At 37.4% G+C, this 13,517-nt stretch overlaps 1 protein-coding gene across 8 annotated transcripts in view; it reads left to right on the top strand.

Moving 5' to 3' along the window:
* The window catches only part of RPGR (retinitis pigmentosa GTPase regulator), an 89,622-nt gene that overhangs the window by 47,233 nt on the left and 28,872 nt on the right, over window positions 1–13,517 (top strand). For all 8 annotated transcript variants that reach the window (XM_057537768.1, XM_057537769.1, XM_057537770.1 and 5 more), the window contains 2 exons: window positions 1,694–1,751; window positions 3,028–3,104. In XM_057537768.1, coding sequence (XP_057393751.1) covers window positions 1,694–1,751; window positions 3,028–3,104 — 135 coding nt within the window. The remainder of the gene's footprint in view (window positions 1–1,693; window positions 1,752–3,027; window positions 3,105–13,517) is intronic.

Raw genomic sequence — 13,517 nt, 5'->3', positions numbered from 1 at the left:
CAGCCCAGTACTAGTGGCAGAAATGGGATTGTACGTGCACACATACGTGTGTATATTGACATGTACATGGACAAATGAAAGTTGTTCACAGCAGTGTTTGAGGTTGTGATCAGTTCTGCAGAGGTGTGGTATAGAAGAAAGTATTCATAGGAGGAATGGGAGGAGGCCTCACTGAGGAAGAGAAAGTCATCCTGAAAGTGGAGCTAAGGATGCCAAAAACATCTCTTCCATCTGGCAGATATACCTAAGAGTGACCCTGCTAGGAGACAGTTGGTAGGTTTGAAATCATTCGTTTGCTAGCACTACTCTGGATTCATTTCAGAGGTATGGAATTCAGAAACCCAAACTGAATGATACTGTATTGATTCATTTTCATTTCATTTTTTGGACCTCTTGCAAAGAGCTCTGAGTTAATCCTGCCTTCTCATTGATGAAACACTATCATCAGTGGTCTGTGCGAGGTGCTTCTCTCTTTATTTAAATTGATTCCCTTTGAGCCTCATTCCCCTTTTCCCTAACATAGCCAACCACTGAAACATGCTTGTCCTTTTATTTGAATGTGTAATTGTAAAACATGTGTTGTTGTTTTTTGTGTATTTTTTTTTAATTTACAAAATGGTATTGTGCTAAAGAGGTCATTCTCTTCCTTGCTTCCTTCTTTTTCCAAGACTCCTTCCTCTCACTGAGGAAAAAATATGTTCTAGCAGTTATTGTTTTCTTTCCGAGGAAGGGAACGATGGGACTTCCCTGGTGGTGCAGTGGTTAAGACTCCACGCTCCCAATGCAGGGGGCCCGGGTCCGATCCCTGGTTAGGGAACTAGATCCCACATGCAAGCCGCAACTAAGGAGCCCACATGGTGCAACTAAGGAGCCTGCCTGCCACAACTGAGACCCAGCACAACCAAATAAATAAATATTAAATGTTAAAAAAAAAAGAGGGAGGGAAAGATTCTGTTTTATAAAGAACATCTATGAGTTCCAGTTATGGTGGTCCCTGAAATTCTTTAGCATAGGATTCATTAAACTCCAATTTGACATTATAAAATGTTGAGCTAATTCCTATACCAATTAATGTTCCTGAATCTTCTTTGAGTAGAATTCTTAAATATACAATTCTTGTTAATTATATGATTTTTTTAAGGGAACTTTATTTATTTATTTATTTTTTAATTTATGGCTGAGCTGGGTCTTCGTTGCTGCACAGGCTTTCTTTAGTTGTGGCGAGCGGAGGCTACTCTTCATTGTGGTGCGTGGGTTTCTCATTGCAGTGGATTCTCTTGTTGCGGAGCACAGGCCCTAGGCACACGGGCTTCAGTAGTTGTGGCTTGAGGGCTCAGTAGCTGTGGCTTGCGGGCTCTAGAGCCCAGGCTCAGTAGTTGTGGCGCTCGGGCTTAGTTGCTCCGCGGCATGTGGGATCCTCCCAGACCAGGGCTCGAACCTGTGTGCCCTGCATTGGCAGGTGGATTCTTAACCACTGCGCCACCAGGGAAGCCCTAATCATGCAATTTTAAGCTAGGAAAGACATTAGCAATCACGCAGCATCTAAGTCAAGAGTCCTGCAAAGGGAAGTAATTGTCACATGTTTATGTTGTTAGCTAGAGACTGACTCTAGAACCCTGCTTAAAACCAAGACTAGGTTTTCTAGCTCAGCCCGAATATGTTTTTTATTATATTGTTTCTTTATTGTTTATAGGACACAAAAGCCAACCGAAAGGAACGGGCCATTCATGAATACAGTGAAAATCCAAAAGGTGTGAGCACATTTGACTTCAAAAGCATACTTTTAAAAAGGCTAGATACATAGCATACTACGTTCATATGTACATACAGATATTTATGCATATATGTGCTGTAACTAAGGAATTATGACTTACATGTATGTATTCTGTTTTACACTTTTTATTGTCACATGACCCTCATAATAAGCTATGAAATATGTGACACAGGCTTATGTGTTCTCATTGATCACCACCACAGCTTCTTCGTGGCTGCTCATGTGTCAGTGTTAAGTGGTTTAGAACAGCCTTTTTACTACTTTTTTTTTTCAATCAGTATTATTAAATTGGGCTTTTGTCCCAGATCTTGCTATATATGTCTGGTGAGCACTGCCAGACCCCATCGCTGATGTCCAGGCTGGTCTAGAGCCACAGCAGGCCATCCAGTTATTTCCCCCCGAGCCCAGACCTGAGTCTTTGATCTTACCACAGGCGTTTCAGAGGAGTCCTTTCCCAAGCCTCGCTGTTGGTGTCAGAGAACAGGTGTCACAGAACAGAGGAGACTGTGACTGCCCTTGGGACCTACAGTTTCTACACGCAGATCATTGGTGCTTTTGCTATATGACCCCTATATTATGTTTCCACACCATCACATCACAGGGGGCCTTTTGCTGTGATGTCATTACAAATAACTGTCTGTAGTAGTGGATATCTGTTCAGAACTTAAGCAGAAGAAGGAATAGTTCCCTTAATACATTTTTCCTTCTAACTTCTGCAAAAAGAGTAGTAAGTTTTAGAATATTTTAAGCAAAATGTTAAAATATTTGTCATCTCTGAGTAGTCTTAGCATATAACCTAAAGTGTTAAAAAGAAATTAAATGTAAGATTTAAGTTGTTGATAATATAAAATTCAAAGAATGCATATGCTTCATGAGTCTACTTTAAAGATCATTATTCAACTATATAACATGTGGGTTAATTTGGAATACCAAAAACATGACATGTCCATTTGGGTACAAATAATTTCATTACAATGAGGTTAATTTTTTTAAAAGGTAATTTATATTTTACAGAAGTCTTCCCTAACACTTACTGTTACCTTTGCTATACTTGGTACTGGTCATCTAAACATTTACAACATTGGTCAGGTCATTCTGAGATTTTTGCCTTAATTTTTCAGGAAATATGCAGTTGTCCACTACTCTTTAGTATTACCTCATAATTCATGGTTGATAGAGTTTCACTGAAAACCTCAGGACTTTTCTTTTTCTCATTAGTTAGAAAAAATATTTCTAAATATATCCTATCATAGGAAATACGCATGATCGTGCAAAGGGCAGTTCTTCAGAAATCCTGGAAGATAGTAAATCAACAAAAAAATCAAAGAAGGTAAGTGAAATGAATTTTTCATTTTAGTGTTAAGGCTAAAGTATTGAATTGCTTCTACTACTTTTTATATGGTGATCCACGTAATTTAACTCTCTTAATATGAGTTTTGATGACTCAAGAACATGTGACGAATTTCAGGTGATGTTTCACATTTTTAACGTGCATATTTACTTATTGGATTTTAGATTATGATTCAGATTGCTCTGCAAAAATGTAATAGCATGTTCCTTTCAATCATCCCATACATACTGATTGATCATACAATAAAAGATATGTAAAAGAACTCTACTGCTTAAATTATAAGAGTATAGTATCCTGAGAGTCTAGAAGAGAGTAAGGCAAAGCCAAGAAATAGGATGAATGAAAAAATAAAGATGACTGTGCTTAGAAAACATTGCAACATGCTACTCCAGTCTCTCCTAGTACCTGTTTTGGAGTTGTTACAAGTCTGATGGATACGTTTCTTCTTCTTGGAAGTAAATTACTCTTTCCACTTGCAGAAAAACTTTATTTAATCATGAGATCACATTTCCAGTTAGAAGTGTTAGGAGGTAACATGGAAGACAAGAAAAATGAAAAGCCTTGTTAATTCTTATTCAACCTAGGTGTCAGCTTAAATGTCATTTCCACACAGAGGCCTTTTGTAACCAGCAGCACTTATATAAATTATTATGTCCCATTATTATTCTCTCACAGAGCACCCTTTTCTCATACTTCTTAGTATTTGTCACAGTTTGCAATTACATAGTCATTTGTATGTTCATTTACTTTATGTCTGTATCTCCCCACTGGCCTTCAGCTCCTTGGGGACAGAAACTATTTTCTGTTTTGCTTTCTAGTGTATCCTTAGCACTTATCACAGTTCCTGGTACATGGTAGATGCTCAGTAAATATTTTTGGTTGACAATGAATTGTAAAATGGGAGGGGTAAGAAAGAGGAAAGGATGAAGGTAAAACCAGGAGCCGCCCTTAGGGTAGTAAACAGCCTGTCTTTTGCCATCTTTGTAGGTATATGCCACTCTGAAATTCCTTTCAGAATTACTACAGAAATTTCAGAAGTTATTTTAGCCCAAATCTCCATATTGTTATCTTTTACTAAAAATTACTTCATGACCATTTTTATCTTTATAAAATTATAAGTTTGGATTACCATACCCAAAAGATGCCTGTGACCTGGCTCAAAGGACACTTCAGTATTATTATCCTTCTTAGAATTATAACATGCATCGCTAGAACATTTCATCAAGGTTTAGGAACTTTTTAGATTCTCCGTCTAGTAGAACAGAACATTTAACAGATATTCCACCAGTATACTTCATAGTGTTCCTGTGAAAACTTTTTTCAGTTATAAAGAGCTCAGGGAAAGAGTCTGGAAAAGAAAATCAAATCTGAGGGAGAAGGATGAAAAGTAAAGGAGTCAGGAGACCTAAGAACCTAAGGGGAGGAAAAGTGAAATGAAGCAGCAGAAAAAAATATTTGAAACACACCTCTGACCAAATGAAAATGCATATTGTAGAATACGTGGTCGAATTTAGGGAATTTTTCAGGCTCTCCCGTCTTCAGCATTGTCCATAGTTGGTAGGATTTGGATACGCAGGACAGGAGAGGCCGGAGCCAGGGAAGGCATGCTGTGTGGCAGGCACCTACTGTAGCATCAGGAAGCCCCGCCAGTCCATGGGACAAAGGTGAGGCCAGGCCAGGATACAGAGTGCCAGGCTGACAAATTCAGTCTTAAACTTTGATTCTGCTTAAATTCTCATTTATACCTAATGGAAAAATATAATTCAGTAAGTATGTATTTCCTTGGATAAAGAAAAGAAAAAGTATTGAAAATTATATTTTTAAAAGTCAAGCAGTAATAAATGTATTTCCTACTTAAGGAATAGTCTGTTATTCTATATATTTTAAAAAGGAAATAGATGATTTAGATGAGATATTTTTCAATCATTCCCACATGATATATTTTAATCTACAATGTCTCTAACCTATTTATACCATCTAAGCCAAACAAATCAAACTGTTTTGAAAACTTGGAAAATAAATGATGCATTAACTCATATGAAGATAAGCATGTGTTTGAAATTTTACATCCCTTCCCTTAATTAGACAGCCACTCCAAAGGTAATTAAAAAAAAAAAAAAGAAGTACACTCTTGGTCTCTACAAGACAGAATTCACCATTGAATTTTGTTTTGATGATTTTAAGTGTTTCAGATAGCCAGGTTAGGACCCATAATTTTAATTGGTGGCAGAGATCTTTTGATTGTTATATTTGGAAATCGCCAAATATTGCTTTTCCAAACTGTAGCAAATTTGAATCCACAGTTAGCCGCTAAGAAAAATGTGTTATTGGCTTAATTTCCACCTAAGTAAGCTACTGAAAAAAGCAGTAAGCTTTTTAGCTATTAATAATAATTTCTTCCCATCATGGAATTAGTTTATTCATGTGTTTATTTAGCATATATTTACTGGGTGCCTCTTATGTGCCAGGCACAAGGCTAAAGGCTGCAGATAGAGAGGTTAAAAATCCAGTGCCACCCCTCAGAAACTAGCTAGAATATGGCAGTTTCCTGGATAGTTCCCCATGCCAGTTCACAGTCAATAGATTTCTTATTCATTGTCACTACCATAAATATAAGAGGCTGAGATGAGAATTTCTCCACCAAAAATTATGCCTGTGGATTCTTGCCTTTCCTGACAGCTTCCTTTTCTCTGATGCTAAATAAGCTTTATTCACCATGGCAGCACAACTCAGCACGTTTGCCCCAAGTACACAGTTAGCTTTACTCTATTGTGAGAAAAATCTGAGGTCAATTATACATATGGTATCCTGTTGCTGTCAGTTTTTTCAGGCTTAATACCTGAGACTGTCTCTTTCGGACCCACCCAATAATTACTCCCCTGCTTTTTAAAAATAGCTTTATTTAGGTATAATTGACCTATAATGGACTACACATATTTGAAGTATATAATCTGATTAGTTTTGACATACATATATAGCTGTGAAAGCATAATCACAATCAAGAGAGTGAACAGTGCCATTATCAGCAGAAGGTTCTTTGTGCCTCTCTGTGATCCCTGTCTACACCCCACATCCCCCTGCTGTACTCAGCAAATAACTGATACTGTTTTGAGATTCATCCATGCATGTATCAATAGTTCATTCCTTTATATTGCTGAGTGGTATTCTATTTTGAGTTAATTTCTTATATGGTAAAGGTATGGATTGAAGTTCTTTTTTTGCATATGGACATCCCATTGTTCTAGCACCATTTGTTGAAAAATTTTTTAAAAAGCCTGTCCTCCTCTACTGAATTGCCTTCATACCTTTGTCAGAAAGCAATTGATTTTTTATGTGTGAGCCTATTTCTGCACTCTGTATTCTGTTCCTTCGATCTGTTTATCTTGTGCCAGTACCACACTGTCTTGATTACTGTAGCTTTGATATAAGTCTTGAAATCAGGAACTGTTAGTCCTCCAACTTTGCTCCTTTTCACACTTGTTTTGACTATTCTAGACACTTTGCACTTCCATGTGAATTTTTATAATCGGTTTGTCAATTAGTGAAAAAAATGCCTGCTGGGATTTTGATTTGGCCTTGTTTTTGAATCTACAGATAAACTTGGGAAGAATTAACATTTTAACAATATTAAGTCTCCTAATTCATGAACATGACATTTCTTTTCATTTATTGATGTCTTCTCAAATTTCCTTTAGCAACATTTTGTTGAATGTTTCTTAACATGGAAGTTGAGATCACTGATTTGAGACCTTTCTTATTTTCAATTATAGGCTTTTTGTGTTATAAATTTCCCCTGAAGTACTTGATATGTTGTGTTTTCATTTTCATTCAGTTCAGAATACTTTCTAATTTCCCCTTTGATTTCTTCTTTGACTCATGGGTTATTTAATTTCAATGTTGCTGGAGATTTTTCCAGTGATCTTTCTGTTACTACTTTCTAATTTAATTACATTGTAATTGGAGAACATACTTAGTATGAATTGATTCCTTTTAAATTTATCGAGACACATTTTATGCCCCAGAATCAAGTTTATCTTGGTAAATGTTCATTTGAGAAGAAGGTTGAGAAGAATACTGTGGTTGGGTGGAGTGTTCTATCAGTGACAATTAGGTCAAGTTGGTTGATAGTGTTGTTCAAGTCTTCTCCATCCTTCCTGATTTTCTGTCTACTTGTTCTATTATTGAAAGAGAGGTATTAAAATCCCTGACTATAAATTGTGGATTTGTCTAATTTTCCTTGTACTTCTATTAATTTTTGCTTTATGTATCTTAAAGCTGTTATTTGTTTCTATCATGTTTAGAATTGTTACCTGCTCTAGTTAATTGACCCCTTCATCATTATGAAATGACCTTCTTAATACACAATGATAGTCTTTGCTCTAAAATCTACTTGATCTGATATTATATAGCCACTTTAGCTTTCTTTGGATTAGAGTTATCATCTTTTAACATACTTTTACTTTTAACCCATTTGTGATTTTACATTTGAAGTACATTTGATTTAGGCAGCATGTAGATGGATCTTGCTTCTTTTTTTTTCTAACATCTTTATTGGAGTATAATTGCTTTACAATGGTGTGTTAGTTTCTGCTGTATAACAAAGTAAGTCAGCTATACATAAACATATATCCCCATATCTCCTCCCTCTTGCGTCTCCCTCCAACCATCCCTATCCCATCCCTCTAGGTGGACACAAAGCACCGAGCTGATCTCCCTGTGCTATGTGGCTGCTTCCCACTAGCTATCTATTTTACATTTGGTAGTGTATATATGTCCATGCCACTCTCTCACTTCCTCCCAGCTTACCGTTCCCCCTGCCCATGTACTCAAGTCCATTCTCTGCATCTGTGTCCATCCACCTCACTACAAATAACTCAATTTCATTTCTTTTTTATGGTTGAGTAATACTCCATTGTATACATGTGCCACATCTTCTTTATCCCTTCATCTGTTGATGGACACTTAGGTTGCTTCCATGTCCTGGCTTATTGTAAATAGAGCTGTGATAAACACTGTGGTACCTGACTCTTTTGAATTATGGTTTTCTCAGGGTATATGCCCAGTAGTGGGATTGCTGGGTCGTATGGTAATTCTATTCTTAGTTTTTTAAGGAACCTCCATACTGTTCTCCATAGTGGCTGTATCAATTGACATTCCCACCAACAGTGCAACAGGGTTCCCTTTCCTCCACACCCTCTCCAGCATTTATTGTCTGTAGATTTTTTGATGATGGCCATTCTGACTGGTGTGAGGTGATACCTCATTGTAGTTTCGATTTGCATTTCTCTAATGATTAGTGATGTTGAGCATCCTTTCATGTGTTTGTTGGCAATCTGGATATCTTCTTTGGAGAAATGTCTATTTAGGTCTTCTGCCCATTTTTGGATTGGGTTGTTTGTTTTTTTGATATTGAGCTGCATGAGCTGCCTGTATATTTTGGAGATTAATTCTTTGTCAGTTGCTTCGTTTGCAAATATTTTCTCCCGTTCTGAGGGTTGTCTTTTGGTCTTGTTTATGGTTTCCTTTGCTGTGCAAAAGCTTTTAAGTTTCATTAGGTCCCATTTGTTTATATTTGTTTTTATTTCCATTACTCTAGGAGGTGGATCAAAAAAGATCTTGCTGTGATTTATGTCAAAGAGTGTTCTTCTTATGTTTTCCTCTGAGAGTTTTATAGTGTCCAGTCTTACATTTAGGTCTCTAATCCATTTTGAGTTTATTTTTGTGCATGGTGTTAGGGAGTATTCTAATTTCATTCTTTTACATGTAGTTGTCCAGTTTTCCCAGCACCACTTATTGAAGAGGCTGTCTTTTCTCCATTGTATACCCTTGCCTCCTTTGTCATAGATTAGTTGACCATAGGTGTGTGGGTTTATCTCTGGGCTTTCTATCCTGTTCCATTGATCTATATTTCTGCTTTTGTGCCAGTACCATACTGTCTTGATGACTGTAGCTTTGTAGTATAGTCTGAAGTCAGGGTGGCTGATTCCTCCAGCTCCGTTTTTCTTTCTCAAGATTGCTTTGGCTATTCGGGGTCTTTTGTGTTTCCATTCAAATTGTGAAATATTTTTTGTTCTACTTCTGTGAAAAATGCTATTGGTAGTTTGATAGGGATTGCATTGAATCTGTAGATTGTTTTGGGTAGTAGAGTCATTTTCACAATGTTGATTCTTCCCATCCAGAAACATGGTATATGTCTCCATCTGTTTGTATCATCTTTAATTTCTTTCTTCAGTGTCTTATAGTTTTCTGCATATAGGTCTTTGGTCTCCCTAGGTAGGTTTATTCCTAGGTATTTTATTCTTTTTGTTGCAGTGGTAAATGGGAGTGTTTCCTTAATTTCTCTTTCAGATTTTTCATCATTAGTGTATAGGAATGCAAGAGATTTCTGTGCATTAATTTTGTATCCTGCTACTTTACCAAATTCATTGATTAGCTCTACCAGTTTTCTGGTAGCATCTTTGGGATTCCCTATGTATAGTATCATGTCATCTGCAAACAGTGACAGCTTTACTTCTTCTTTTCCGATTTGGATTCCTTTTATTTCTTTTTCTTCTCTGACTGCTGTGGCTAAAACTTCCAAAACTATGTTGAATAATAGTGGTGACAGTGGACAACCTTGTCTTGTTCCTGATCTTAGAGGAAATGGTTTCAGTTTTTCACCATTGAGAACAATGTTGGCTGTGGGTTTGTCATATGTGGCCTTTATTATGTTGAGGAAAGTTCCCTCTGTGCCTACTTTCTGCAGGGCTTTTATCATAAATGGGTGTTGAATTTTGTCAAAAGCTTTCTCTGCATCTGTTGAGATGATCATATGGTTTTTCTCCTTCAATTTGTTAATATGGTGTATCACGTTGATTGATTTGCGTATATTGAAGAATCCTTGCATTCCTGGAATAAACCCCACTTGATCATGGTGTATGATCCTTTTAATGTGCTGTTGGATTCTGTTTGCTAGTATTTTGTTGAGGATTTTTGCATCTATGTTCATCAGTGATATTGGCCTGTAGTTTTCTTTCTTTGTGACATCTTTGTCTGGTTTTGGTATCAGAGTGATGGTGGCCTCGTAGAATGAGTTGGGGAGTGTTCCTCCCTCTGCAATATTTTGGAAGAGTTTGAGAAGGATAGGTGTTAGCTCTTCTCTAAATGTTTGATAGAATTCGCCTGTGAAGCCATCTGGTCCTTGGCTGTTTGTTGGAAGATTTTTAATCACAGTTTCAATTTCAGTGCTTGTGACTGGTCTGTTCATATTTTCTATTTCTTCCTGGTTCAGTCTCGGCAGGTTGTGCATTTCTAAGAATTTGTCCATTTCTTCCAAGTTGTCCATTTTATTGGCATAGAGTTGCTTGTAGTAATCTCTCATGATCCTTTGTATTTCTGCAGTGTCAGTTGTTACTTCTCCTTTTTCATTTCTAATTCTATTGATTTGAGTCTTCTCCCTTTTTTTCTTGATGAGTCTGGCTAATGGCTTATCAATTTTGTTTATCTTCTCAAAGAACCAGCTTTTAGTTTTATTGATCTTTGCTATTGTTTCCTTCATTTCTTTTTCATTTATTTCTGATCTGATCTTTATGATTTCTTTCCTTCTGCTAACTTTGGGGGTTTTTTGTTCTTCTTTCTCTAATTGCTTTAGGTGCAAGTTTAGGTTGTTTATTCGAGATGTTTCCTGTTTCTTACGGTAGGATTGTATTGCTATAAACTTCCCTCTTAGAACTGCTTTTGCTGCATCCCATAGGTTTTGGGTCGTCGTGTCTTCATTGTCATTTGTTTCCAGGTATTTTTTTATTTCATCTTTGATTTCTTCAGTGATCTCTTGGTTATTTAGTAGTGTATTGTTTAGCCTCCACGTGTTTGTATTTTTTTTTTCACGTGTTTGTATTTTTGACAGATCTTTTCCTGTAATTGATATCTAGTCTCATGGCGTTGTGGTCGGAAAAGATACTTGATACGATTTCAGTTTTTTTTAATTTACCAGTGCTTGATTTGTGACCCAAGGTATGGTCTATCCTGGAGAATGTTCCATGAGCACTTGAGAAAAATGTGTATTCTGTTGTTTTTGGATGGAATGTCCTATAAATATCAATTAAGTCCATCTTGTTTAATGTATCATTTAAAGCTTTTGTTTCCTTATTTATTTTCATTTTGGATGATCTGTCCATTGGTGAAAGTAGGTTTTTAAAGTCCCCTACTATGATTGTGTTACTGTCAATTTCCCCTTTTATGGCTGTTAACATTTGCCTTATGTATTGAGGTGCTCCTATGTTGGGTGCATAAATATTTACAATTGTTGTATCTTCTTCTTGGATTGATCCCTTGGTCATTATGTAGTGTCCCTCTTTGTCTCTTTGTAGTGTCCTTCTTTGTCTCTTTACTTACTATAATAAAATATATAGTCTTTATTTTAAAGTCTGTTTTGTCTGATATGAGAATTGCTACTCCAGCTTTCTTTTGATTTCCATTTGCATGGAATATCTTTTTCCATCCCCTCACTTTCAGTCTGTATGTGTCCCTAGGTCTGAAGTGGGCCTCTTGTAGACAGCATATATACGGGTCTTGTTTTTGTATCCATTCAGCCAGTCTGTGTCTTTTGTGTCTAGCATTTAATCCATTTACATTTAAGGTAGTTATCGATATGTGTGTTCCTATTACCATTTTCTTAATTATTTTGGGTTTGTTATGGTAGGTGTTTTCCTTCTCTTGTGTTTCCTGCTTAGAGAAGTTCCTTTAGCATTTGTTGTAAAGCTGGTTTGGTGGTGCTGAATTGTCTTAGCTTTTGCTTGTCTGTAAAGGTTTTAATATCTCTATCGAATCTGAATGAGATCCTTGCTGGGTAGAGTAATCTTGGTTTTAGGTTTTTCTCTTTCATCACTTTAAATATGTCCTGCCACTCCCTTTTGGCTTGCAGGGTTTCTGCTGAAAGATCAGCTGTTAACCTTATGGGGATTCCCTTGTATGTTATTTGTTGCTTTTCCCTTGCTGCTTTTAATACTTTTTCTTTGTATTTAATTTTGGATAGTTTGATTAATACGTGTCTTGGCATGTTTCTCCTTGGATTTATCCTGTATGGGACTCTGTGCTTCCTGGACTTGATTGACTATGTCCTTTCCCATACTAGGGAAGTGTTCAACTATAATCTCTTCAAATATTTTCTCAGTCCCTTTCGTTTTCTCTTCTTCTTCTGGGACCCCTATAATTCAAATGTTGGTGCGTTTAATGTTGTCCCAGAGGTCTCTGAGACTGTCCTCAATTCTTTTCATTCTTTTTTCTTTATTCTGCTCTGCGGTAGTTATTTCCACTATTTTATCTTCCAGGTCACTTGTCCATTCTTCTGCCTCAGTTATTCTGCTATTGATTCCTTCTAGAGAATTTTTAATTTCATTTATTGTGTTTTTCGTCATTGTTTGTTTGCTCTTTAGTTCTTCTAGGTCCTTGTTAAACGTTTCTTGTATTTTCTCCATTCTATTTCCAAGATTTTGGATCATCTTTTACTATCATTGCTCTGAATTCTTTTTCAGGTAGACTGACTATTTCCTCTTCATTTGTTTGGTCTGGTGGGTTTTTACCTTGCTCCTTCATCAGCTGTGTATTTCTCTGTCTTCTCATTTTGCTTAACTTACTGTGTTTGGGGTCTCCTTTTCACAGGCTGCAGGTTCGTAGTTCCCGTTGTTTTTGATGTGTGCCCCCATTGGGTGAGGTTGGTTCAGTGGGTTTTGTAGGCTTCCTGGTGGAGGGGACTGGTGCCTGTGTTCTGGTGAATGAGGCTGGATCTTGTCTTTCTGGTGTGCAGGACTGCATCCGGTGGTGTGTTTTGGGGTGTCTGTGAACTTATTATGATTTTAGGCAGCCTCTCTGCTAATGGGTGGGGTTATGTTCCTGTCTCGCTAGTTGTTTGGCATAGGGTGTCCAGCACTGTAGCTTACTGGTCGTTGAGTGGAGCTGGGTCTTCATGTTGAGATGGAGATCTCTGAGAGAGCTTTCACCATTTGCTGGAGCACCAAGGTCTTGCTTTTTTATCTAATCTGAAAATCTCTGCCTACTTTATTTATTTATTTATTTATTTATTTATTTATTTATGTATTTATTTATGTATGTATGGCTGCATTGGGTCTTCGTTGCTGCGCACAGGCTTTCTCTAGTTGCGACGAGCGGGGGCTACTCTTCGTTGTGGTGCCCGGGCTTCTCATTGCAGTGGCTTCTCTTGTTGCAGAGCACATGCCCTAGGCACACGGGCTTCAGTAGTTGTGGCACGAGGGCTCAGTAGCTGTGGCTCGCGGGCTCTAGAGCCCAGGCTCAGTAGTTGTGGCGCATGGGCTTAGTTGCTCCGCAGCATGTGGGATCTTCCCGGACCAGGGCTCGAACCCGTGTCCCCTGCATTGGCCGGCGGATTCTTAACCA

This window comes from Balaenoptera acutorostrata, chromosome X, assembly GCF_949987535.1.
Source record: "Balaenoptera acutorostrata chromosome X, mBalAcu1.1, whole genome shotgun sequence".
Lineage (NCBI taxonomy): Eukaryota > Metazoa > Chordata > Mammalia > Artiodactyla > Balaenopteridae > Balaenoptera > Balaenoptera acutorostrata.
Note: the sequence above shows the minus strand (reverse complement) of the source record. Positions and strands in the feature narration are given on the sequence as shown.